This window comes from Tachypleus tridentatus, chromosome 7, assembly GCF_004210375.1.
Source record: "Tachypleus tridentatus isolate NWPU-2018 chromosome 7, ASM421037v1, whole genome shotgun sequence".
Classification (NCBI taxonomy): domain Eukaryota; kingdom Metazoa; phylum Arthropoda; class Merostomata; order Xiphosura; family Limulidae; genus Tachypleus; species Tachypleus tridentatus.
In genome coordinates this window covers 39,554,611-39,582,511 of record NC_134831.1, presented here as the reverse complement: position 1 = coordinate 39,582,511, position 27,901 = coordinate 39,554,611, and the positions used below count along the sequence as shown (strand labels likewise).

General features: G+C 33.0%; 2 protein-coding genes across 5 annotated transcripts; one reads left to right on the top strand and one right to left on the bottom strand.

Annotated features, from left to right (window-relative positions):
• Window positions 1-171: 171 nt before the first annotated feature.
• Window positions 172-22,826, top strand: LOC143255484 (DNA repair protein RAD51 homolog 4-like). 4 transcript variants are annotated; one of them, XM_076511217.1, is made up of 9 exons: window positions 174-442; window positions 2,121-2,239; window positions 3,278-3,359; window positions 9,560-9,688; window positions 11,216-11,317; window positions 12,917-13,078; window positions 13,586-13,756; window positions 14,285-14,343; window positions 20,795-21,025. In XM_076511217.1, the coding sequence occupies exons 1-8, from the start codon at window positions 299-301 to the stop codon at window positions 14,327-14,329; spliced, it is 954 nt and encodes a 317-aa protein (XP_076367332.1). In that variant the 5' UTR covers window positions 174-298; the 3' UTR covers window positions 14,330-14,343; window positions 20,795-21,025. The 4 variants fall into 4 exon arrangements, with proteins under 4 accessions (XP_076367334.1, XP_076367332.1, XP_076367333.1 ...); XM_076511219.1 differs by lacking the exon at window positions 9,560-9,688 and having other exon boundaries at window positions 172-442; window positions 20,795-22,826; XM_076511216.1 differs by lacking the exon at window positions 14,285-14,343 and having other exon boundaries at window positions 176-442; window positions 20,795-22,826.
• On the bottom strand, window positions 22,063-27,901 carry LOC143255485 (progranulin-like). Its single transcript, XM_076511220.1, has 3 exons — window positions 27,800-27,901; window positions 26,963-27,017; window positions 22,063-22,346 (listed from the first exon to the last, which is right to left on the bottom strand). Exons 2-3 carry the CDS (start codon window positions 27,015-27,017, stop codon window positions 22,123-22,125), a joined length of 279 nt encoding a protein of 92 aa, XP_076367335.1. The 5' UTR covers window positions 27,800-27,901; the 3' UTR covers window positions 22,063-22,122.

The following is a 27,901-nucleotide window of genomic DNA, read 5'->3' as shown; positions in this document are numbered from 1 at the left end:
AACGTTTAATTTTGGAAATTCTAAAATGACTGTATGTTACTATATGTGCACGTAAATAAAATATTAAATACTATTAACATATATGCTGTATAAAAATAAATAAAAATCAAGGTATTCTTATTACAAAATGTAAATTTATTGCCGAATGTGCGGCTTTGAATAAGCGGCTTGTTTCAAGGCTTCGTAATTTGTTCGGTTTTGAGTTTAGACGATGAAAATATGGATTAGTTTCTCTCGTTTTGAATACCGTATCGAATTATTAAATTACATATATTGAATTTATCACCACCTTTACATAATGCCTACCTTGTACAAAGCCTTGTCATTGTTCTTGGAAGCAGATAAAATCAACAATTTGAAAAAAATTGGAATACATAATATCATTGAATTTGTAGAAAAGGATCCAGAACTTTTATGTTGCCAAAGCAAAATAAGCTACAAGGTAAAAAATCGCGTTTTTCAAAATAGTAAAAGTATGATGACTAACAAATAAATAAACATTTTTAATAACGGCTGCTGTTATTGAATCATAATTTATAAATTTAATGATTAACGTGTGATGCTGTGTATTAAGGTAGCCAGAAAATTTTAGTCAACACCATAATTGTTCATTTGTTTTTAATATTAATAATCGCATAAAGTAGAGTAGATATACCTGAAAATTTTGAAAGGAACAGCAATTAACTAAAGATTTCTTAAAACACATTAAAGATAAGCATAATACTAAAATGAGAAATTGAGGCACTGTGGAATGCCGAAACCCATGTGTTTCAAGGGTTATTGTAGGAGACTGTGGAATGACTAAGTTGCTATTATATTCATTGATTTTGGCTAGAAAAGGAGTAAACAGTATTCTAGATTCTTAGAAATTACCAATGTAGTTAAAAATACGATAGATATACATAAATTAAGAAGTTTAAGAATTATAATTCTGAGGCCAATTACCATGTTTTAAAGAATGTTAAAAGGGGTTAAAGATTGCATAAGTAAGCACTTTAATTAAAATTGTTGTCTGAGTAGCATGGAGACTAAAAAGAATAGGAATTTTATATTGCATTCTACCTAAGATTAATAATTTGACAATGTTTATAAAATTAGTTTGTATTAAAGTTTTAATATTCAAATTGGTGCAGTTGTGGTAAAAACTGTTCATATATAAGGTTAAACAAATAAAACTTTAATTTGTGTAAGAAGGACTACAAGTTAATTTTCTATAATGTTTTGCAGTTGAATGATACAATATTGCCCTCAAGGTTAGATGTATGCATCCATTTAAGCTAATTTTATTTTTATAAGAGGGTTATTGACTCAAGGAATTTGTTGCCCAAAGCAGTAGTGTAAACCAGCACTTTACAGGAGTTTTCACTTTACAGAGAGTGGAATCAGTGGTTTTCTAAAAAGCAAAGTGTAGGTGTGAAAAGACAGGCCTGAAAAACCAGATAGTCATTCGTTAACTTGTGTCATGTTTTATTTCATTCAAGTATATTCAGAACAATGTTGAAAATATGTATCTTTAATTAGGAAGAAGAGCAGTGTGTGTTTCAAAGAACAGCAGATTATTCAACATTAATAAATAAAAATTTTGAAGTCAACTTCAAATTATGTAACAAAATTTAATTATTTGGTGTGTTTTATTTGACATAGTCAGTCATTATCAGGTCATTTGTCTCAGTTCAGAGTGTTGTATTTAGGACATGTCATCTGAAGAAAAGAAACAAGATATTGGATGTAACTTAGATCCCGATTCTTGATGGTTGTTTTTTCTCTCAGTTAAAAAGTTTAATTTGTTGAATGTATGATTTCTTACATGAATGTAGGTAGATTCTCACAAATAGTCTGTTTTTTGTTTACTTCAAACTGATATGTTCCTTTAAAAGCAAGCATTTTATATGATTTATTGGTTTAAAAGTCAGTTGGAAATTATTTTAAACATTAATCAAAAGATACAGTACTTTTTTCAGAATGACCAGAATAATAAGTAATAGTTGTTTTGCATGGTTTGAATGTGCTCAGTGTTATTTATCATTCTTTTCTAAAGGAGTTTGTAGGGTAGATAACTGTGAATATATGCTCACTGTATATCTTATTCAAATTTTTTGGGCTTTGTTTTATTTTATAAGGATATTGTCAAGATTAGGAATGTTCTGCTGGCTCAATATTCAGCTCTTCCCCAGAATGGGTCTGATTTATATGAGACTTGCATCTCATCTTTAGCTATCTTCAGTACAGGATGTGAAAGGTACACTTACATATCAAATAATATTAGAGGATTTCTCATTAACAAAGAACTTGAGTTTTTTCTAGTTTTAACATAGATTCATTGAATTGAATTTTCTCTTCAGATTCCAATATTTTCATATACAATCATGCACTGATATCTTGTTTTGGTGTATGGATTGAGTAACAGAAGACATCCTAATAATGAAATATATATATATACACACGCACACATACAAGGTCCAAATTTTGCACCAAAATTTTTTTTTGTCAACTTTACATGTTCATGAATGTGGAAAAACTGGTTACTTTTAATTGTTGAAAATGGTATCTGACTAGCATCCATCTGCTGCCAAGTCTTGTCTGCTTTTTTGCATTATTGATGTAAGTTTCTATTTACATGTATTAGTTTTTTTGTTGTAGTGTATTCTCTAATTTGCAGGCTCTCTTGGATTATTATGTAAATGTAATGCAAAGTCCAGTACATTTAATGACAAGAAAATGCAATAGTTCATAAACTTATTTTCACAAAGCATTTCCACAGAGATTCTGAAGATAAACCTAACTCACAACTGAAACTTGCTTGTTAAAATTTCCTGTCATAATTATGACATAAAACTGGCCAACTAAGCACTCAGTAATTAAGATAATACAGTACATTTATTAACTAATTGAATGTCTCATGACTAACTTTTGTAATAATGAACTAACTCACTGGTTAATAATCTTCTGGTATTTACATATTGTTCACTTTTTCCTCTCAAGCTTTAAACAATTGAAAACACAACCCATAAACAATGTTGATATTGTTAAATGTTAGTTATTAATGGAAAGTGTTTACTGTAGTAATGATAAAGGTATATGTATAATTTGTTATTAGTCACCTTTTATTAAAGTGTAAATGTAGTACACTGATTTCATTGAGTTTAACTGGAGCTTTCAGTTACCTGTAAGATGCTAATTTAAGTCTTATTGTGAAATCTTGAAACTTAGGACTAAAAGCATTGCAAGTATTGTTTTTCACAAAGGAAAAATTTTTAATGAAAATATATACCTATAGGTTAGATTCCTTACTAGATGGGGGCATTTTTAATGGAGAAGTGACAGAGTTTGTTGGTCCACCTGCATCAGGTAAAAGTCAGGTGAGATAAAAACTGAGCAAACTCAAAGTTTATTTTTTTGATGTAATACATCAAAGGTATTTTTATCTTAGTAAATATAATTATCTTTCAGTTCTTCAATAAATCTTATTAAAAGTGAATTAGTAAATCATTGCAGTCATTGCACTGTTGATTAAAAACCAATACACAATTTAATAAATCTTATTAAAAGTGAATTAGTAAATCATTGCAGTCATTGCACTGTTGATTAAAAACCAATACACAAATATCATAGAAAGTAAGAATCTGAGCACTATTAAAAAGTAAACCCTCACTTCTGTACTTAGAAATGGGTTGGAAACTTTCCCAATTCATTTCCCCTTGGTGTGGATTCCTGTATGTGGTGAGGGGATCTCCCAGAGAAGGTTCTGTTCTTTCAGTTTACCTCCTCTTGGATCTAAACATTCACCCATGTGTTTACTGTGTATGGCAACCCATGAAAGGGAGGAAAGAATCCTGGTAGATGAGGAGTCCAACCCTAACACACCACTTTGGTCTTGAATTGCTGCAGATGGACAGCTTTGGGGTGCCCCTTCCCCAAGGTCAATCAGCTGGTCCACTTGGGCTAAGGTCAATCAAGTGCCAGTGTTGGATGTTCTCAGCAGGAGCTGTGGACATTGTATCTGATGCTGGTGTTTAGGTATAGTGCTCACGAAACCCTGGAGTTGTTGCAGTGTCCTTGTTTGGCACTGTAGTGAGCACCGAAATATTCTTTCTTTATTATGGATCCTCCCAAAAAAATTAAATAAAATAGTGAATAAACAGTCCACAGGTAAACAACCATGTCTTAAATATTCTGAGCAGCAATATTCAACCTTTGTAACACCTTTCCCTCATTTTTTTTATACTACATTCTCTTTCAGACAAATTTTTTGGGCAAATGTCTCCCTTTTTCATTCAAAAGGGACAAGAGGGACTTGCTGGCTCTCCTAAGTTAGTCAGAAAGCATTGCTCTAGTGACATATTGGTGGAAACATCTACTCTTAAACACAGTGAACTCCTCTTGCATTTGAATTCATCATGAGGAAATTTAAAAAACATTTCTAAGTCAGAGATCCTTGCTGGTTTCTTCACCCAAGGAGTTTCTGCAGTTAGGCATATCTCCACTTGCAAAAATGAAATTATGATACTGACCAATGCCTTAATTTTGACATTTACATTACCACATCCACCTGCCACCATCAAATCAGGTTATCCTAATTGCCAGGTACAGCCATACGTTCCAAACTCTTTCAGATGTTTCCAGTGTCAGCGGTTTGGTCACTCAAAAACATCATTTCATGGTTCCATGATGTGTGCTCATTGCAGTGGCAAGGATCACGATGCCTAGGAGTGTGAAACAGACCCTCATTGCCTTAATTGTAATGACTCTCACCCATCCTTCTTTCATTTTTGCCCTAAGTGGGTGGAGGAAAAAGAGGTACAGTGTTTGAAAATGATTAACAACATTTCTTACCCTGAGGCTCAAAAGTTACTGTCCACCACATTACCTTAGATGTATGCTGCTCACTTCATTACACTGCAGAGAGATCTCTCTGTGCCTCTGAAAGAATCATTTTCAAACCACATGAAAAGTCTTTTGACCTTCATGGTTAAGAAAGTCGAATCAATGTCAACACCCATTTCTGTCCCTACCATTCATTCCAGCAGACCCCCAGATCCACTTCCTTTGATTCCAGGTACAGGCATTTCCTTGGGCACATCTTCTTCTCTGGCCCTGAGATGCAAAATGATCATTTATTCATTCACACCCTCATTCCCTGGAATCTTCTTCCAATGATAGAGACCTGCCCAATTGACCCAATACAGAATCCATGGAGGTGGTTAGACCTCCTTTGAATAAAGAAAATAAAGAAAAAAAAGACATGGTTGAAAACAGAAGGGCTCTCCACCCAATTCAACTACACATAAATAAAAATGGCCACTTTGATACAGTGGAACTGCTGAGGTTTACATTCTAATCTGGATGACATCAAGCATTGATTGATTCTTACCATTCTGTATGTCTTTTTTTACCAAAAAACATTTCTGAAACCTGCTGATACAGTCTCCTTTAGACAGTTTTCTTTGTACAGAAATGACAGTTTGTGTGATGGGTGAGTGCATGGAGGGGAGGCACTGTTGGTTGATCAGTATGTGCCCACTTCATTTTTGCCACTTGACACACTTAAAGGCTGTAGCCATCCGTGTTTCCTTGGGTTGTATCATCACTGATTATTCTCTCTACCTGTCTCCTGAAGAGACCAATGATCAATCAGACCTTGATGCTGTTGTTGAACAGTTGCCATCTCCATTTTTAATCCTGGTGGACTTTAATGGACATAATACCCTCTGGGGAGGTGCTGATATTGATGGGAGGGGCTGCTTCATAGTGTGTATGCTTTCAGATCACAACCTTTCTCTCTTTATTACTGGTTCTTATACTTATTTTCATGCACTTAGTTACTCTTTTACTCCTATTGATCTCTCAGTTTGCTCCCATTCACTATTCTCCTACTTTTCATGGAGGGTTGACAGTAACCAACAAGGCAGTGATCATTTTCCTATCATTTTGAGAGAGACTGGCCATGGTCAATGCCACCTGACCTGCATGCCCCAGTGGAAGCTGGATCAAGCCAACTGGTCTTCTTTCATTGCTTTTTATCCTGCCATTGTTTGTAAGCCATTAATAGACGACTGCATGGCAGCAGGGAATGACTGTATTATCAGGCAACTGCTCAATGTATTCTTAAAATCTCGACACATTTTAAATGATATCCTGCCTGCAACCTGGCACAGAAGGCTCAAAAGTAGGCCTGGGATATCTTTCATAGGTATCCCACACTTTCAAACCACGTTGTTTTTCAGCAGGCTCATGCACATGCTTTGCAGGTAAGACATCAAAGTCAGAAGGAATCTTGAATTAGATTCACAACCAGTGTCTCTTCTATCACCAGTTCCAAAGTTATATGGGACAAAATTTGAAAGGTCATTGGCAATATAATTCTGTCCCCCTCTCGATCTTGCTCTCTGATGGTCAGGAAATAGCTGATGCCCGGAGTATTGCTGATACTTTCAGTGAAAGCTTTTGCCATGTATCTGGCACATATGGTTCATCCTCCATCTTCTTGGCCATCAAGACTCGGACAGAGCAATCACCTCTTTCCTTTCGAGCTGATTGTCTCTATGACTATAATCATCCATTTACACTGATGGAACTCGAACTGGCCCTTCATTGATCTGGCAGTACATCAATTGGACCTGATGATATACACTATGAGATGCTGCACCATCTATTTCCTGCTTCTCTTGTTATTCTTGTAGTTGTTTTTAACTGGATCTAGCAGGAGAATGTTTTTCCTGATGCATGGTGCTAGGCTATTGTTCTACCTTTCTCTAAGCCTGGGAAGGATCCCAAGATTCCTTCAAACTACTGTCTGGTTGCTCTGACAATCTGTTTCTGTAAGACCTTACATAGGATGGGTAATGCTCGTCTTGTTTGGTTTTTAAAATCAAACGACCTCCTCTCACCCACCCAGAGTGCGTTCCTACAACAGCATTCCACCGTGGACCAACTGATTTGACTTGAAACATCGATCAGAGAAGCCTTTCTCAAATGACAACATCTTGTATTGGTATTCTTTGACATTGAGAAGGCTTATGATACTATGTGGAGGTATAACACTTTGTGAGACTTCCACTTATATGGGTCAGGTGGCCATTTGCCCATTTTTATTAAAAATGTTTTTATGGGCAGGCAATTCCAAGTTTGTGTGGGATCAACACTTTTCTGTTCTTTCCTACAGGATCTTGGAGACCCACAGGGCTGTGTTTTAAGTGTCACACTTTTTAAATATAAATATTAATGCCATCACTGAACAACTCCATCTTAGTGTTGCAAAAAGGCTCTATGTCGACGACTTCCACATCTCGTGTTGTTTGTCAAATGTGAGGTTTATTGAGAGGCAGCTACAGACTGCCCTCAATTGTTTACTGAAGTGGACCACAGCAAATGGTTTTACTTCTCTCACTCTAAAACTGTTTGCTGCCAACAAGGTATTAGTTTTGATTTTGAACTCCGAATCAGTGAAGCTGTGCTTCTCGTGGTCCCTGAAACAAAGTTTTTTGGGCTTATTTTTGGCCTAAGCTGACCTTTATACTACACATCAAGCAGCTACATGTCAATTGTGCAAGGGCACTGAACATCCTTTGTATCCTCTCTTCCACCACTTGGGGAGTAGATCAATGTTCTAAGCTAACGATATATTTTGTTTTCATTTGATTGAAACTGGACTATGCATCTCTGGTCTGTGGCTATGCCAGGACCTCAGCCTTGAAAGTGCTGGACCCCATTCATCATCAGGGACTTTGGCTCTGCACGTGGAATTTCTGCATTTCCCCAATCCAGATCTTATACATAGAGTCTCATGAACCTTTTTTGCACCTCTGCTGTTTGCAAATGTCTTTACTGTATGCTTTGAAACTTTGTTCCTTACCAAAGCATTCCACCTGGGGTTGTGTTTTCCTTCCTTGATGGGCCGTTGCTCCTTTTGGCCTTTGTATCCAAGGAAAGTTGGATGAATTGGGTCTGTCCTTGGATAATATTGCTGTATCCACTGGTCAGCCCATCCCACCATGGCTTATTACTATCCCTAAGTGTGACTTTTCTTTAAGTCATCTGAAAAAAGCAAATACTCCCAATTGGAAGTGCAATTTCTTTTATTTTCTGAACATCTTTGGAACCATCCCTCCATTCCCATTTATACAGTTGGTGCAAAATCAGGTGACTTTGTGGACTCTGCTATGGTTTGTTGTGATTCAGTGGTTGTGCACAGAATCTTCTCTACAATTTTTGTGTACACTGCTAAACTGTATGCCATTTCTCTTGTTCTGGATCACATAGAAGCTAAGCTGTACTCGAATTGTACTATTTATACTGACTCGCTTAGTTCTCTACTGGCCAAGGAATTGCTTTATGTTATTTTTCATCCTGTTCCCACCAATATTCAAAACTGACTACCTCACTTTTCTTTAACATGTACTTCTATCCAGTTCTTCTGGATACCAGGCCATGTTGGTATTTGCAGGAACAAGCTTGCCAACACTACAGCTAAGTCTGTCTGTTTTGGCACTATCACTGCTGTGCCTGTTCCATACATGGACTATGATCCTGTATTCAAGGCTCAGCTCAGTTCCAGTTGTCAGTTGACTTTGAGTAAGCGAAGTGAAAACAAGCTTTTCCAGATAAAGCCCCCTATTGGACTTTGAATGTCTGGTTTCTGTAAGTGTAGGAAAGAGGAAGTTCTAACTAGACTACACATTGGTCACAGTTTTTTAACTTATTGTTTTCTTTTATCTGGGACTGATACACCAATGTGTGGTCTGTGTGACACTTAGGTCACAATAACCCACATTTTACTGTCATTCCGTCATCATGACTCTCAATGACTGTACCATTTTAAGACATGTTTTGTTTCAAGGTTTATCCTTGACGTTGGACAATGTCATCAGTGATGGTGATATTGTCTAATTTACAAATGTTTTTAGTTTTTTTTTAAATCCATTGCCCTTTTAAATGCTATTTAAGTTTTTAATTCATAAATTAGACTTTGTTTTTCTTAACATGATTTCTTTTTACAAATTAAAATAAAATTAGATCAATACAAAATAAGAAAATGGATGTGATGTCAAATAACTCAAAATTAGAACTGGAAAGGCCAACTTCAGGTGTCTAATGCTGAAGTTTGAACTTACCTGTTAGTCATCCTGATGAGTTATAATAATTAAAATTATGCTACAGAAAGTCTTTTAAAACTTTTATTACTTTACTTTCTCTCTTAATACTGCAAACTAGATTTAAAAATTGGATTTAAAGCTACTTAAGTTTTTAATTCAAAAATTGAACTTTGTTTTGTTTTAACATGACTCCTTTTTACAAATTTTAATAATTTCACTTTACTTTTAATATTTTTTTACTGGTTGTTTGGTGCAGATAGCCTAGTTGCTTTGTACCATAAAACACCAAACAATCCAATTTATTCATGTTGGAAGAGGGTATACCTTGTAAAAGCACTTGTGTTTACAGTTTGTTTTTATTTTGTGGTTTATCTTATTTTTAATATTACATGATTTTTTTAGTATTATATTGTTATCTTAAATGTTTTGTGTTTACGTGTTGCTATAGATCACACATTTACTTATAGCTGTGTTTTAGTCTTGCTGCTACCGTAGCCAGTGAGTCACAACGGAATGTGCTTTACCTTGACACCAGTGGTACATTTTCAGCTGGACGTTTACTGGAAATTGTCTCCAACCATATTAGTAATAAAGAGGTATTGAAATGTTAATCGTATAACTGTGTAAATAGGAGTCTTTCTTAACATTGTTACTGTATCCTGCTCATCAGATGGTGTACAATATGAGGACCTTACTCTCCTATATTGTGTATATAATCTGCCTATAAGTTCTAATTCTCCAACTAGTTAAATTTATTGTTACATTCCATAGCATGAAAGAAGTTATCTACTGTTTTATGGGATAGTTGTACTATATCTACTTCACTTTACATAGAGACTACTGCTTTGCAGTTGTCACATGAAGCAAATATACTTTTTGTTATCAATTTTTCTGATTGGTCAAATACAAAAAAAAGTGCAGGTTTAGCAGGGTCAAACAAATTATTTTTTTATTGTTGAAGATAGTAGCCTTGTGTTTGTTTCAGTTTTAGATAGTGTAAATTGTTATGAGAAATGGTTATAAGTATTAAAAACAAATTTATTTCTGAATAACAAATCATGATAGTCAGGCTACTGAACTTGGAAGAAAACCAACAAACAAGACAATGAGTGAAATGGGCATGTCACTTGATTCAGCTAATGATCTCATAGCAGACTGAGTCATCTCAACTTTACATGGAGAATAAAATCCCTACAATACTGGCTTCCTTACTTTATTGAAAGTTTGGTGTTTGTATGGGACCTCAGCTGTCATCATTATATCTTTCATTTAGTTAATTTCAGAATACTTCTTTTTTGACAATCTTACAACAGAGCAACTTTTTATGATTGGAAATCCTGGTTCGTTTTTGTAAGTGATTCAGTCAGTAGTGTAGGGATTTTATTCTGCTATATAATTAGTAGCTGAATCAAGTGGTATGTTTACTTCCAATCACATCTAGTTTGGTTCCTTTTTTCTAATTCAGTGGCCAACTCTATGTAGCTTTTTTTATTTAGTGATGAAGGTTTTTCCTAATACTTATTTGTTTAAGTTTTTTGTAAGATGTTCTGGATGGGTCACTAGGTTATAGTGTGTATTCTGAAGCTTTATAAATTTTGCATATAATATGATAATGATAGATTGCAAAGACTATTTTGGTCCATCAAATGATGATCAAAATATAGTTACTGCCAGAACCAGGCAAGAAAGGGGATGATGAATGAAAATAAGAAATCTCAGTTTTGGCCATATGCCAGCTTTCAACTTTAGGACACTCTGGATAGCTGAAAAGCAACATATATATTGCAGACAGAGCAATTATGTCAGGTAGCTCTTTATATATAGCTTCTGATGACCTGTAGAGAAAAAATCAAGATGTCTTTTGTATTGCGTTAGTATGGCTATCCATGCGATTCCTACATATAGAGTGCTGGTGCACTTTCCAATAATAGTTTTTCTTTTGTTTTTATATTGTGTACTTCAGTTTTAGTCTTTTATCATATGTGTTTGTTGAGTCTGAGTGTGTTGTATGACTCTGAAGTACAACACATAGATTTATTCAGATAATTTGAAAAGTTATTCAATTCAACCTCGAACAAATGAATACTTGAAGTTAAACTCATAATATTTACTTGGACTTTCAGCATATTGACACAGCTTTAAAGAAGGTTTATTGCTGTCCAGTGCATGACATTTTCCAGTTACTACAGCTTTTGGAAAATATTTCTTTTAACATTTCTCAACAGGTGAGTTCCAGCATTATAGTTTTGCAGTTGAACCAGTTTCTTTTCATACAGATAAAGACATTTGTACGAACTTCAACTTAGTCATTTTCAAAATTGAAATGAAGCCTTTTGTCCATTTTTTTATTATACGAAGTCTGTTAAAAAAATACGCGGACTGACGTCATAAAACAAAATATACTTTATTTAGAAGTTACAGGTCTGGGACCCCTTAAAAGTACTTTCCTCCCCAACGCACACACTTATCCTAACGGTGTTTCCACTTGTTGAAACAGTCCTGGTACGCTTCTTTTGTAATGTCCTCCAGCTCCTTTGTAGCATTTGCCTTAATCTCGGGAATCGTCTCAAATCTTCTTCCTTTCAAGGGTCTTTTGAGTTTGGGGAACAAGAAAAAATCGCAAGGAGCAAGGTCAGGTGAGTAGGGGGGTGGGGAAGAACAGTGATCGAGTGTTTGGCTAGAAACTCACGAGTTCTGAGGGCTGAATTTCGCAGCAACGCGGTACATCTTCAATTTTTCGGTCAAAATCTCATAACAAGATCCAACTGATATCCCACACTCTTCAGCAAGCTCCCTGACAGTCAGACGTCGATTTGCCCGCACCAGGGTGTTGATTTTGTCAACGTGTGGGTCGTCAGTTGATGTGGAAGGACGTCCAGGATGCTCACCATCTTCAATGGACTGTCGACCATCCTTAAAACGTTTATGCCACTTGAAACATGCCGTACGCTTCATAGCAACATCACCGTAAGCCGTGTTAAGCATAGCAAAAGTTTCAGTCGCAGATTTTCCAAGTTTAACACAAAATTTCACAGCAAGTCGTTGCTCCTTCAGGTCATTCATTCTGAAATCTGCCAAATGAAAAAATCGCACTTCACTTAAAACCGCGTAGCTAATACACAAATGAAGATATCTGCAATCGAGAAATGGCGTCGTAATCAGCTGATCTGTGCGAACCTAGTGACACCAAGCGGATTCCCCTGGAACCAACTGGAGCCTCGCAATTCAAACAGTCTGCGTATTTTTTGAACAGCCCTTGTATACTGCATTTAATGTTATATTCTTCATAGTTCGAAATTGAGCCTCATCCCTGTAAAAGATAAGTTTACACATCTACAATTATCCCATCCCTGTTTAAGATTATTCATTTGTACATGTACAGTTACCCATATTTGTGTAAGATGATTAGTTTATACGTGCTCAATTACCCATATCTGTGCAAGATGATTAGTTTATACATGTACAGTTACCTATCTTCATGTAAAGTGATTAGTTTATACATGTACAGTTACCTTTCTCCATGTAAAGTGATTAGCTTGTATATGTACAATTACCTGCCCCTGTGTAAAGTGATTAGTTAATACATGTAACCTTATCCTATTCCCATGTAAAATGATAAATTTACACTCATAACTTTACCCTATCTCCACGTAATTTGATTAGTATATAATGTAACTTACTTCATTTCCAGATAACGTAATTAGTTTATACTTGAATCATTTGAAATGTGTAGTATAAACCTAACATTTTGCAGCTGCCATAACATATACTAAGTAAGTTTAATTGTAATTTTCTCAGTAATACAAAATATTTTTATATAATAGACAGGTAGTTTCCATTCTGAGCTGCAACTCATCATCCTTGATGCAGTCACTCCTGTTTTGGCTCCACATATTGGAGGGAAACAGATGGATGGATTGGGACTGATGGTACGACTGTCTCAGCAGCTGATGTTCTTGGCTTCTGAACATCTTCTTGCCATAGTGGTACAAAATTCCTATTCATTCGTATAAGCACTATAAATATCTTAGTTAACTTTTCTATTTTAAGCAGCAGATAATAGGCTTAATGTATCTATTTAATCTTTGTAGAATTATAAAGAACATTGTCAATAATTTTACCTCTCACACCATTAATTATAGGATGAGATTTGAAAAACAATATTAACCATATTACAAACTTGTAGTGTGTGAACTAACATTAACCTTAGAATAAAATGTATACCTTGTCAAGCAACATTAACTGTAGAAGGAAATTTATAGTATTGGGTCAAACATAAAATATGTAATGCAGTTCCAATGTTGGTAGTACTAACACTGGAAGAACAAAGCACTTAAATGTTCTCAAGGTGTTTGTAAAGAGTCAAGATAAATGTGAAATGTAAACTCTAGGTCTGAGGGGATGTTAAATATGTTCTTTCAGTAACTTTATGAACTTTCACACATTTATTCAAGATATTATTCAGAAATAATAGTGCTGGTTTTCATTTATAGGTTTGCAATAACACTGTACAAGGAGAGAAAGGAATCATCAAACCGGCACTAGGTCGTTACTGGCAGCATGTGGCTTCAGTTTCTCTGAAATTGGATCTTCCTGAGGAAAGGAGTGGGCTTACAAAAATGGAAGGTTACAGAGAAGCATCGATCTTAAAAAGTTGCAGGCGGGTGAGGAGAAAAAGTTCACTTTCAACAATCATCATGTCAAATATTTATGAACACAATTAAATTATCCTTGTAGATTCCAAGCATTGAAATTTTCACTGAACACAGTTTTGTGTTAATGTAGCTGTTGCTCCCTTTATGTAAATATTTCATTCATTCTGGTTATAGTAATAAAGTGCTGGATGACACTGCTGCCAACATATTGATATTTGGTTTTTAGAATCCAATCTTTGTATCTAAATAAATAAGAAAAGTATATTAAAAGGAGTGTGAAGATAAACTGAAATTGTATGTGAAAATTAACTTTAATGAACTTGCAGATACAAGTTTCTATCCAAAAAGTCTGCATTCAGAAAGAAGCACTAATTCTAGATATTATTGTGAAACCATTGGATCTTTATAGGATGGTATGGTATCAGCTGTTGCATTTGTAATAAATTGTCAGAGCAGTGTGTAAAGCTGGACTTGTCACATTAAACTCTAATTTCTGTGTACATGTTTATTTGTTTTTCTTATTTCTTTGAGATCTAGCTGTTCAAAATCCCCGCTAGATGGCTCAGAAACTTTTTGGTATAAAGCTCTTCCAGCAGGTATTTGAAGGTTGAAATAAGCCTTTTTGTTTCATAAACACATTGTTATTAACCCTGAATGATCTGTGTGTTTAATAGTTTAATTTATGGATGCTACCAATGTTTACTTTTTGTTATATATATATATATATATATGTATATGCATAAAACTTTGTTAAAAGTAACTAAAGAGTCATTAATGTACAGCACTGTGCACAAGTGTTAGAAAAAAGTCCAAAATTAGATTTCAGGCTACTTGAAAAGAATAGTGGAAGCTCAATTACAGGTGAAACATCAACCTTTTATAAATCTTCATGTTTAGTTCAATAGAAACTTTGTGGAAGTTCTTAAGTTCAGCAAAGAGATAATATTTTGTGTTTCCTCCTTTTGCTGTAATAACTACAGACAGTCTGTCAGGCATTGTTGCAACATATTTAATTAGTGTCCTATGGGATTTTACTCCAAATGTCTAATACTCTCCCATGAAATTTCTATGAAAGTAACTTTTAATTTGTCAAATTTTTAATCTATCAGATTCCAGATATTCTCAATTATAAGGTGCCTTGGGGGGCTACTGAATCATTTGAATGACTCCAACAGCTTCTTTTTCAGCTAAGTAATTTCTGCATCAGTTGGAGGAGTGTTTGGAGTCATTATCTTCTTGGTAGTAGAATCTTTTACCAATAATGGAAAAACCACTGGGCACACCATGACAGATCAGTATTTGATGGTACTTATATTGGTCTGTTATTCCATCTATTTTACAAATATCTTCTATCACCTCAGCAAAAAAACTCCCCCAAACCATTATACTGCTTCCTTCCATGTTTTATGGTAGATGCTATGTGGTAAGTATCTTTTAACTTTCTCTTATGCTTTGAAAGAAATATTTCAAACTTTGACTCATTCATCCACAAGACCATTTTCCAATAATCAGTAGTTTAGTTTTGTAGTTTTTAAAAATTTTTGTCTCTTGATTATATTTGGAAATCAAAGTAATGTTTTTTTAACTGCTTCATAACCACATATTTCCATTCTTGTTGAGTCTTTCTGATACTGTAAATCTGGACACTTTTCTTTCATTTGGTTTGTGGTCATTTATCTCATGCTTGAAATCAGTAGCAGTCGTTCTTCTGTCCAGAAGGCTGCATACAAATGAAGATACTTAACATCAGTATCATTGAGTTTAGGTTTTCTGTCTCTTCCTTTCCTGTTTATCTCTCTTGGTCTCACCATCTAAGGGATACTTTATAGTGTTTGTGGAGCATTTCAACTCTGCAGCAGTGTTTTGGATAGTCCAACCAGCATCACATAAAGCTTTCATGTGAACTCTGCTCTGCTGACAGTTCTCTTCTTTTTTGGGTCATGGCATCTGATGTTAAACACTGTTTTTATGTGAAGTGCTAATAAATGCATTTATTGGGGATGGCAAACCTTTTTAATAGTGTGTGGCCAAATTGGGGATAATCTTCAAAAACATTTGCTCATGTGCCCAGGTAATTTTTTGCAGCAGCTTATCATTTATTATTATTTTAAATAAAACAGCTTTATGAGTTACATGTTATTAATAACTATAGTAATTCACAATAAATAAAATTAATGAACAATAATTCATTATAGTTACAATAATAATTGACTTTTTTTATGAAACAGAACGAGTCCTCTTACTTATTTACATTTATTTACTGTTTTACTGTTAACATTAAGCATTTTGTGAAACGATAAGCTTTGGTTCATATTATGTAATATAAAAAATAAAAAACCAAGGAAAGGAAAATAAACATATTTTACTCTTAGTGAGACTTTTGCTGCTGCACCAACGATGTTAGATATTTATATCAGGTTTGTATTTGGTTGTTTTGAGAACTATGTATGCATTACTAGTTTCATCAGCAAGTCTATTTCTATAATTACACTTTATAAAGTTCATCACTGAAAATAATGACTCACATAAATATGTTGATGAAAATACTGTTAATACTGTCATTGTGGCATTTTTCAGACAGTCAAAAGTTTCATAAATAGAGTTACAGAACCTTATTTTCAGTGTTATTCCAGTCACTAACTAATCTCTTTCAATATTTTTTAGTTCAGCTCATAAGTCGACAAATTTTTGCCTCCAAATTGAGTCGCTTTGTAAATCAATCAGTTGCATCTCAAAATTATCTGGGTCAATCCACTGCAACATTTCCAAATTCAATTTGTCTAATACTACGCTGTCTCCATATTTTTAGAATTTTGCAGTTTCTTTAAATAACCTGAATTTATTAAATCTTAAAGAAAATTGTTCTAAAGTTGAATTTATGATGCTTGAAAATTGCATTTGCATGCTCCAGATGTATATTTTCTCATGAATTTCAAGATCTGTCATGTTTTTTTTAGGTTTGGGAAATATTTAAAAGTGCCATTGTAAACATCACATTTAAAGATTTTCAGTTTGAGTTCAAAAGCTTTTATGTTATCAAACATAAAATCAAATGTTTTGCCAGATTCCTGCAATTTGGTGTTCAAGTCATTTAAATGTGAGGAGAAATTTGTAAAAAAACATCAATCTACAAATCCAAACAACATCAGATAATTCTTGACAAGAAAATGTTTCATTTATCAAAAACAGACGAATATCATCCAAACAGTCAACAAATTATTTAAGGACAGAACCTTTACTTATATCCAATGAACATTGTTGTAGATAAGTAGTCCTGTGTTCACTGAATTTGCCTCTCTCAGTAAATTCTGAAATTGCTCTCATCAAGAAATATGGAAAGGAATTTTCATAAACCAGTATCTTTTGTTAGCTGTTCTGCTATGTTTGTTTTCCATCCTTAATATTCTATCTTTTACTGTGTTTCTACTCCCTGGCAATTCCTTAATGTATTGAATATTTTTTTTTTATTTTTCTGGAATACTGTCAAAAAGGAAAGGAGCATATTCTAGCCATGATTCTTTAATACACTCTTCATCACTAAGTGGTTTTCCATGTTGAGCAGTAATGTTTAAAATCTCAAAACTAGCAACAACTAGGTTGGAACTACCTGAAACAGATTTCATCAAAACATTTGATTGCATGTTGTTGTTGTTGCTGAATTCTCAAGAAATGTGTTCTTTTTATACATGCTCACTCTTATCACAAAGCCATTTATGAACATTTTCGTAATGCTGCTTTACAGAGGAAGCCCTGCACACCACTGTTTGAGAACATATGATGCATAATGCTTTATCACCAAAATTTTTTCATGTTTCACCTTGGGCACACATGCCGTATGTTTGCCATCACTGTTATAGCATATCTGGTACCATACGCTAGTTCCTTGCTAGCTTCTTTCTATATGTTTAAAACACTGCATAAATTGCCATGACAGTTATTTCAGATCCTAAATTTGATCAGTATATTCATTGAAGCAGAACTCTTATGACATGACCTTGGTACAAGTATTTTCACCCTGACTCATTCAGTTGTCAATGGGGATCAATGAAGCATTACCATAGTGTTTAAATTTACATTCTGTAATGGCATGGAATAATTAACTCCATAAAATGGAAATAACAAAAATTATCCTGTCTTAACAGTTTTGCACAGTTCTGTACCTATTATTATTCGTTTCTGCCTGATCAAAGCAAGCTACCTACAGAGTTCAGAACTAAAAATTAACCCATTAATGAATATAACTAATTCAATATACCATTCTTATAATGATGAGAATGCACTGATTAGTCAGTTGGGTACCATAATTAAACAAATGCTGAAGAATTATCAAAAAATGAACTGGTATTATTCCTCAGATTATTGACTTCATTATATGTTGTTCACTTCCAATAAGGTCCACATATTCAGTGTTGCATATATAAGACTGTTTTGTATAAGTGTTGTTTAATTTATTTTGTTACTTAATAATAATTTAATTTTCATAACAGGGAGTGTTGGGGGTGATTATTTTAAGTGTTAGTTGTGAGAAATTTTTGTTATATAACTCTGTACCTCTCATACTTTGTGTTTCCAATTACATTGTTGTCTAGGTTTTACTAATATTGTTGACATCATATTATTCAAATATTTGTTGTTTTTCTCATTACTTTAACTGAGTATTGTTGAATCATCACTTGAATAGTTTACAGGAAGTTTGAGACCTCAGTGAACAACTTACAAATATTGGCAATCATGTAAGCACAAGTAAAGTAGGAAAAATGTAAGGCAAAAGTTCAGTTAGGAAAAAGTTAGATAACATGAAATTAGCTATTGTGTTAGTGATTAGTTATAATGGGCAGTATTTTCAAATGATTTTCATAGTTTTATATAATTTGTCCTTGTCAAAGGGTGTTCTGTAGTAAATGACCCCATGTAGACTTTTACAAAAAGGAGAAAATCATTTGAAATTCAAGATGTATTTTGGTAACTCACTATTTTGATAAGAGTAGAGAAAAATTGTTCATTCTGTCAATTGGATACTTAGGTAATTGAATTAGCCTAAGTGGACTTTTGACAAGAAAAAGAGTATTATTTAGGTTTAGGTACAACTGTGATATCCTATAATGTAAAGAATTTGTGTACATTCATTCGAGTTGGTTTGAATATGTCCTTTATGAAACAAGTGGATTTTATGCTGTCCATTTATTGTTCAAATTTATTGCCAAGAAATTACAGACACCTACTTGAAAGAATCCAAACCCACCCATATATTTACAATTCTGACATTCAGTAGTTACAAGTATGTCTCTTGTGACACTCACTGCAAAGAATCTCTTTAAGCATTTTTGTACCCAAGTAATTTATACAAATGAATTTAAAAGATTCTTATGTTAATAATTTCATTATCACCAATAAACATATAAAGGCAAAATAAATTAAACTTTTTATTTTAATCGTTTTTATAACACTTTTCTTATTTGTAAGATATAAATTATGTTTTTAATCAGGAACAACAAGATTTTTCAACAGATTTTGGTAATTAATTGTGAATTATGTAATATTTTTTGTAAATGGTTTTTAATAACTCTCTAAAACTTAAAAAAAATGTGTAATAAAGACTGACATTTTGACCAACTCTGTCTTCCAGTGTAGTTAGGTTTAGATTTACCACTCATACTAAAAGCTTATTCAATCATTAAAATACCAAACTAGTACTAAAAGGTTATTCAACCATTAAAATATTAAATTAGTACTAAAAAATTATTCAACCATTAAAATACCAAGCTAGTACTAAAAGGTTATTCAACCATTAAAATACCAAACAAGTACTGAAAGGTTATTCTACCAATAAAATGCATATATCCTTGAAAACTTGTGTTTGCAGTATTTGATAGGTGGCAGAACAAAAAGGGTACCAACCTGCATCCTAAAATATGTTAGCCCACATCAAAGAAAGCCTATCTTTATATGAAGTTAAACTCCTTGTAGTGAAAACTTTAATACTAGTAGTCTGCTTCCAAAGTTATAATTAGTTTTACTTCTTTTCACTGTCACAGCAATTAAGTTAAAACAATGTAATGTTTCAGCTGAAGCCTAACAAAAACTTACTTATAATAACTAACTAAAATAATCTGAACACTCAGCCATTAGTATATTTATGAAAATAAGTTTTGAGTAATTTCAACATGGTGCAGAATATTTAAGAAATATAATTAAATATAAAAAGCTTTATTTCTATGCATGAAGAAAGATTAACCGTTTGGCACTAGTTTGGTATTTTAATGATAGAATTACATTTTAATACTAGTTTGTTATTTTAATGGTAGAATAACCTTTTAGTAATAGTTTATTTTAATTATAGAATAACCTTTTAGTACTAATTTGGTATTTTATTAATAAAATGACCTTTTAGTAGTAGTTTATTTTAATTATAGAATAACTTTTTAGTACTAGATTGGTATTTTAATGATTAAATAACCTTTTTGTGTTAGTTTGGTATTTCAGTGATAAAATAACCTCCTTTCATTACTAGTTTGGTGCTTTAATGATAGAATCCACTTTTAGTACTTGTTCTGTATTTTGATGGTTTAGTAACCTTATAGTATCAGTTTAGTGTTTTAATTTAGAATAACCCTTTAGTACTAGTTTAGTATTTTAAAGATTCAATACCTATTTAGTATGAGTTTGGTATTTTATTATTTGAATAACCGTTTAGTACAAGATAGGCATTTTATTTGTTAACTAACCTTTCAGTATTAGTTTGGTATTTTAATAATAGAATAGCTTTTCAGTACTATTTTGATATTTTAATGGTTCAGTAAATTTATAGCATAATTTTAGTGTTTTAAAGGTAGAATAACCTTTTAGTACTAATTCAGTTTGTTGATAAAATATATTGCCAGTACTAATTCAGTATTTTAATGGTACTATCATTTCACTTTAAACTTTAAGTAATTCTAATTTTTGCTTAATCACCTCAGTTTTTAATAAATTATAATTATTAAAGAATGATTTTTTTAATAATAGTGGATACTGTGAAACATTGATAATGATCATTTTCTTCCCTAGGCAACAGGACAAAGCACCTCAATACGACTGTCATCCAAGGGTGTGGAGGGTGTTCACCATAAATCGTGAATAAATCCTTATTTACTCATTAAAAAAATATTTTTGTAGTTACGTTCCATGAAATGAGAAGTGATAAACTATTGTTAGTGAAATTTGACATTCAGTTCTTAAATGCCAATGTTTGTTTTGTACATGTTCTCAACAAAATGAACTATAAATGATTCCACTTTTTATTGTTGGTTATTGAGATGCACATTCTGTATTGTGATAACAAGAATATGTTATAGACTACCTAATTGTGCAGTGACACTTATTTGACCTCATCATATTCTCTTAAGTGTGACATGTTATAAAGTTTTAAGTTCAGAGCAAGCATCTGTCTCCAGTTATAAGTTTATACTTCAAAATTAGTGTTTCCTGTCACTGAACCGAGACAAAATATATTAAATTTTTCGTTTTACTGACAAACCAACCAGTATACTTTTGCTTAACAAAGTTGTTCATACATTTAGATAAATTAGTTCATTAAAGACAATATATATGTGTGTGTGTATATATATAAAATTGTTTTTTGTTTTAAATTTCAATACAAACTTTTCTAGCATACATTTATTGTATTATTTATTGAATGTGATTGGGGGTACATACCTTTCGCACAGAAAAAGTTTGATTAGTGCAAACCAGTATATAGATAAGTAGAATTCACATTATTTTAGTTATGACAAAGCAAAACTAGTGTTATAAATAATATAACTCTTTCCTTTGATTTACTTTTATCAAATTGATAATTTGATGATCTGTCAGTATTCAAAGATCGGTTTATCTAGACTACACTGCTATACAATTATTTGTTAGAGATGAATTTATATCCTAACAGTTCATAATGTTTTACTTCTCCAACAAAGGAAGTGTTTCCAAGGTGTGGAATCACCTCACACAAAGCAGTGTGTTTCATAAGAGCATTCCAAAGGGTTTAAAGTGTGGTGAGTGTATAATCCTTCTTCATCAAGGAGTGTGACAACAAGTTTATTATAATATTTAAGGCAGTTATTATTGTTAAACAGAAGTCAGGATTGTATTATAATGTTATCTCTAAAGCATATGGGTTTAGAAGTAAATACGAGCTTTCGGTTTGTGACTAATGAAGTGTCTGTTTGATCTAATTTTAGATAAATCTTGTTTTACTTTGAAGTTCTTGAAAGATGTTATGAGGTTCTTTTGGATAAGCTTGCGTTATTTTTAGTTTTTCTAAGTAAAGAGACGTCAGCATATTTCTATATAATTATTACTGGTCTCATAAACATGGCATTGTTACAAGAAACAGTTACTTAATGATTGACTGGAATCATGTGACGACGTGAGAAAATAGCTTGGTAATCATATGAACACCACTTCTTTTCCATGATACACCTAGTGCCTGCTGGGCAGCACCAGGTATCTGTACAGCACACAGCATTTACAAGAGGACAGCACATGATCCTATATACCTTGTTGGGACAGCAAGTGAAGCCATCGTCACACCAGTCTCCATGTTCATTGCAAATAATTCTAGCTGAATGACAACAAAACAGATTTATAAATAAAGCTCTACAAGGATAATAATTAATTAATAAAAAGTAGATAAATAACAAAGGCTATTTGAAATCATGAACTCACTGGCTATTTTGATATTACTATTATTTTAAAACAACCCATTCTAATTCTCTTTCAAAGTGTATTATGCTAATAGTTTCATTATTTCACAATTTTTTATATTATAATTGTGTAAAAGAATGTAAATTGTAATGGTATGAGGTGTTGTATTTGTTATTTTTCAAAACGAAAAAATATCTTTTCTCAGTCTAATGTGATTCCACACTGTATGTTACAACTCTTACTTTAGGACTGCATTAGATTTAGGGTGACCAGATTTTTAGATCTTAAATCTAGAACAATGGAATATTGGCTTTTAATTATCACATCCCATGTATATTCAACTGTCATTTTGTTCTGTCAAATTATATCTGTCGAATAAAGATTGCCAGAAACTCAATGTGCTGAATATTAGTGCAGTTTTAACATTACGCATGGAAAATTAAACCTATAATATTTAGGTGTCTCATAACGACTTGTTGGGACAACATTCCAAAAACTGGGACAACTGGTAATCCTAGTTAGGTCTTTTATTCTATTGATGCTAAAATTATGATTTATTAAACTGAAAAAAACAACCAAACTGACCATGACAAAAGTAAAACATTTTGCCCTGTTTTTTTAAAAAAAAGAGCACAAAAAACTATTTTCTTAAACCTTTTTTTAAAGTACAGCTGTTTTACACCAGGTTGTTCTTTATTTATTGCAATTAATATTTACTTCACAACACAGTTTAATTCTACTACTATGTTCACCCTGACAACGGTATAATTTTACTATTATCAAAGCCGTACATTTGTAAAATTGTTACCATTTATACAAACAACTCAAGAAAATGTTATCAAATTAAGTTGCTATTCAACATTTTTTGATTCAGTGATGTATTTGAATAGAAATATTATGTAAAGACGTGAACAAGTTGACATGAAATGTTGTGGACTATCCATTACCAGAGGCGAAAAGATCAGTTTACAGTTTTATAAACTGAGTATTTTTTATAATAGGATATATTAAATAAATTATTTCAAAACTAAAAGAAAAAGGCCCTAAGTTATAAGTTAGCAATACATAAACACTTAAACTTTATATACGAATGTTAGGGAATAGAGTTCCAAAACTTGTAATATCATCTGAACTTTTAAATATGTTTTTGGTTTGTAACAATTAAGTCTTTCAGTACAATACCAAACTAATAGTTTATTCCACCATTAAAGTTACAAACTATTACTAAAAGGTCAGTCTACCATTAAGACACTAAACTGATGCTAAAAGGTTATTAAAACATTAAACTAATACTATTCAACCGCTAAAATACTAAAATACCACAAAAAGGTCAATGAAGCATTAAAAATACCAAACTTATACTGAAACTTTATTTATCTATTTAAAGAGTGAACTAGTATTAAAAGGTTTTTTACCATATAAATTAACAAACTAGTATTAAAGCGTTATTCTACTACTGAAATAAGAAAATACTACTAAAAAGTGATTTTATCATGAAAGTGCAAAACTAGTATTAAGAGGTTTTTGAACCATTAAAATTAGAAACTACTACTAACAAGTTATTCTACCACTAACACCAAAAGATTACGTAATCATTAAAATACCAAACTAGTATTAAAAGGTAATTCGACTATTAAAATACTGACTTATCTCTGAAAAGATACTCTAATATTGAAATCGTGAACTAGTACCTGAAGGTAACTCTATCATTAAAAAACAGCTCTCTTCCCTGATAAAAAAAAACAACTACTCAAATTCAGTTTACGGTAATATACAGATCTAGCTTCCGCATTAAACGCCCATTTCAGTATAAAGATCAAGTTCCTAAACTTCTACGTTCATAGCACATGTATATTACTGTAAAGTCATGTATATTGCAAAACAAAAAGCCACTTCACACCCTTGAATATTTAGGAGTACCTAATGGAATCAACCTTCCATCATTTAAACCCAGTCAGTCATCCATTCATGTACATTCTGACACCATGGATTGTTTGGTTTGTTTTGAATTTCACACAAAGCTACACCAGGGCTATCTGCGCTAGACTTCCCTAATTTAGCAGTGTAAAACTAGATGGAAGGCAGCTAGTCATCACCACCGTGGCCCGACATGACCAGGTGGGTTAAGGCGTTCGACTCGTAATCCGAGGGTCGCGGGTTCGAATCCCCTTCGCACCAAACATGCTCGCCCTTCCAGCCGTGGGGGCGTTATAATGTTACGGTCAATCCCACTATTCCTTGGTGAAAGAGTAGCCCAAGAGTTGGCGGTGAGTAGAGAGGACTAGTTGCCTTTTCTCTAGTCTTACACTGCTAAATTAGGGATGGCTAGCACAGATAGCCCTCGAGTAGCTTTTCGCGAAATTCAAAAACAAAACAAACATCACCACCCACCGCCAACACTTGGGCTACTCTCATATCAACTAATAGTGGGATTGACCGTCATATTATAACACTCCCACGGCTGAAAGGGCGAGCGTGTTTGATGTGACGGGGATTTAAACCCGCGACCCTCGGATTACGAGTCGAGTGCCTTAACCACCTGACCATGCCGGGCCGACACCATGGATCACAATGTTTTATCCCTCTTTTAATCGCTTCTCGTAATAATTTAATGATCACGTTATTATATTATAATTTCGGTAATAATCTTCTTTGTAACGTAATCTTCAGATTTCGCTAATGGTTGAATAAGTAATTTTTAAACGTCCGAAGTTGTAAATAGAATGTTGTGGGTTTTGTCACGATTCTTCTTCTTCATTACTAAACTTCGATGTCCGCAATATGAATCCGTAGCTCAGTTAGTAGGTTAATGGCTTTAACGGGTTTATCGTTATATGTTTAATTTAATATTTACATGTGTTTCAGTTTGATGCATGTGACGTATATTATTGGATGTGCATTGCACATAACTCACCTGTTCTCTAAATTTGTAGGAGATTCTTGAGAGTAAAAATCAACAACATTTGTTTTATGAAAACGCTAGTATGGTTTCGAACATTGTTGAATGTTCTAGAATCTCGCCTTAAACTACATAAACCAACGCACCAAGAGACAGATATTATTTATCTGTCAGCTAAAGTCAGTGTACTATAGACCTTTAAAGTTATAATTGTGATTAACACTTATTACACGGAAATCTACAAAATTTGATCAGGAACGTTTATATATTTCGAATATTACGAACCATTCAACTTCAAACAGTTACCTTCGGACGTTAGTATTACAACAAGGATATTAGATATTGTCGTCGGTGAAAACTTATGAGTGCTTTAAGCTAGCTAGCTGTCAAGCGAAATGTATAGATCTATCAACAAAGAATTAATTAGCTCTCCGTGAATGTCAATAAAAGATTCAGTTTCAGACCAGGTATAAGACTCAGTATTGTTTCTATATTTGTAAAACTATTGTATATAAACCCTTAGTTATAATAACTATTAGTAATAACCGACATTATAAATTATATTGTTATTTGTATATTAAAATATACTTGTGTTAAGCAAGAAAATTGTGTGTATCAATCTTGTTGGCAAATATCATATATAAATTTTATACACATATCAAATTCCATTTAATTAACTTCTAAATTAAAACTAAAATTTCTGGCTATTTGAAGTCGTAATACATAACAATGGCTCTGTTAGCCAGATATCATAGAGTTTCTTTTTATTTAAAATAATTTTAGTTTGTATATAACTCGTAATAAAAACTATTTGATTATTGATTGGTATTATATATTTTAGTGACTCTTCTGGTTCAATTAGTTACTTAATGGTGATCCATAAGACCTTTGTTTATTCATAATGGGAAAAATAAACCTCAGGACCGATGTTTGAATTTGAACTTTAAAATAATTATTGCCAGTAACTGCAGACAAAAACCTTTAGGAAATAAAATCTACTCCAAAAGGATAACAGTAAAATAAACTTATCTGTGTGGAAAGCATGGACGTTACAGCCATACTGTAAAAAAATATCCAATTAATTAATTAGATCAAATGGAACAATATAGAGCTAAAGATTCATTGGAAAGCAGGATTGGTCGGACTTAAAAAGATGAAATTCAGGTAAGGACTTTCCATCAACCGCATTGTTGATCAACACTGCTTGAACAGCTACATCTGGTGATGTGAGGACACTCGGCCTATACCTTTAAGTTTTATTATTTAAAGATATTAATACACGAGCCAACGAAGTATTGATAAGAAGTCTTACAACATGTTGACCAACACTGGTTCAACAGTTACATCTGTTTATAGAATATGAATAATTCCATTTAGTGGTGAAGCAAAAAATGAATTGATGCTGAAGACAAGTAGACGTAAAGTCACAAACATTGAGGCCACACCTGTTAAGTTACGTTATACTCTCCTCGGGCTAAACAACAATATAAATTTCTTGTAATATACATATAAAAACGCAAGCTACAAGAACGCGAACCTAACGTTAGACTAATAAAGCTAAACGTAAATACGACCTTTAAAGTTATATTAATAAAAAAACAGTGTTTTAAAATATGTCTACGTCCCCAACTTACCATTCATTGAACCCACAAAAAGTAGGAAACATACCATAAGCAAGCAGGCTTTCATCTACAAAGAAATAAAACGCATTGTGGTTAGTGTTATACACATACACTAAAATATCAGTTAATTTAGAAAATATAAAACACGCAAGGGCAAGTCCAGGAGTTTTTTTTACTATCATCATGTATCTGATGTGGTAAAAATTAACACTATTCTAAATTGCAGTTATTAGCTGAAAATGGTATAATTTTTAAGCTAATGAACCTTTGGGAATATACAACTTAAATTAATGCGGCTCTAGAAATTGTTTGTTTTGTATTTAAGACAACTGCTCCAGCAGAAAGTCTTTCAACGTGCGTTTTTTTTTAAATTTCGCGCAAAGCTAACGAGGGCTATCTGCGCTAGCCGTCCCTAATTTATCAGTATAAGACTAGAGGAAAGGCAGCTACTCATCACCATACACTGCCAACTCTTGGGCTAATCTTTTACCAACTAATAGTGGAATTGACCCTCACATTTTAACGCTCCCACGGCTGAAAGGGTGAGCATGTTTGGTGCGCCGGGGATTCGAACCCGCGACTCTCAGATTACGCGTCGAGTGTCTTAACCACCTGGCCATGCCAGGCCATAAGCATGTTTCTACCGATGTTGAATTATATAATTTGAATATATCCGTATATTGAATACATCATCAGTATATATTCCCGTTTGTTGTTTTCCATTTGTTGGAAACAAAAACGACTGTACAATAACTTTTGCATTTTGCATAGGTTTAGGTTTCGTTATATGAATATTAAATAACAAAATACACTTTTCAATTAGCTATAGATTTAACTGAAAAGTCTTACCTTGGTGAGTTTCCAACACTTTCGAGTTTCTTCAGTAGAATATGTAATATATGTATGAAAATTACCCGTTATATATCTAACGTACAGCTGAAAAAGTTATTA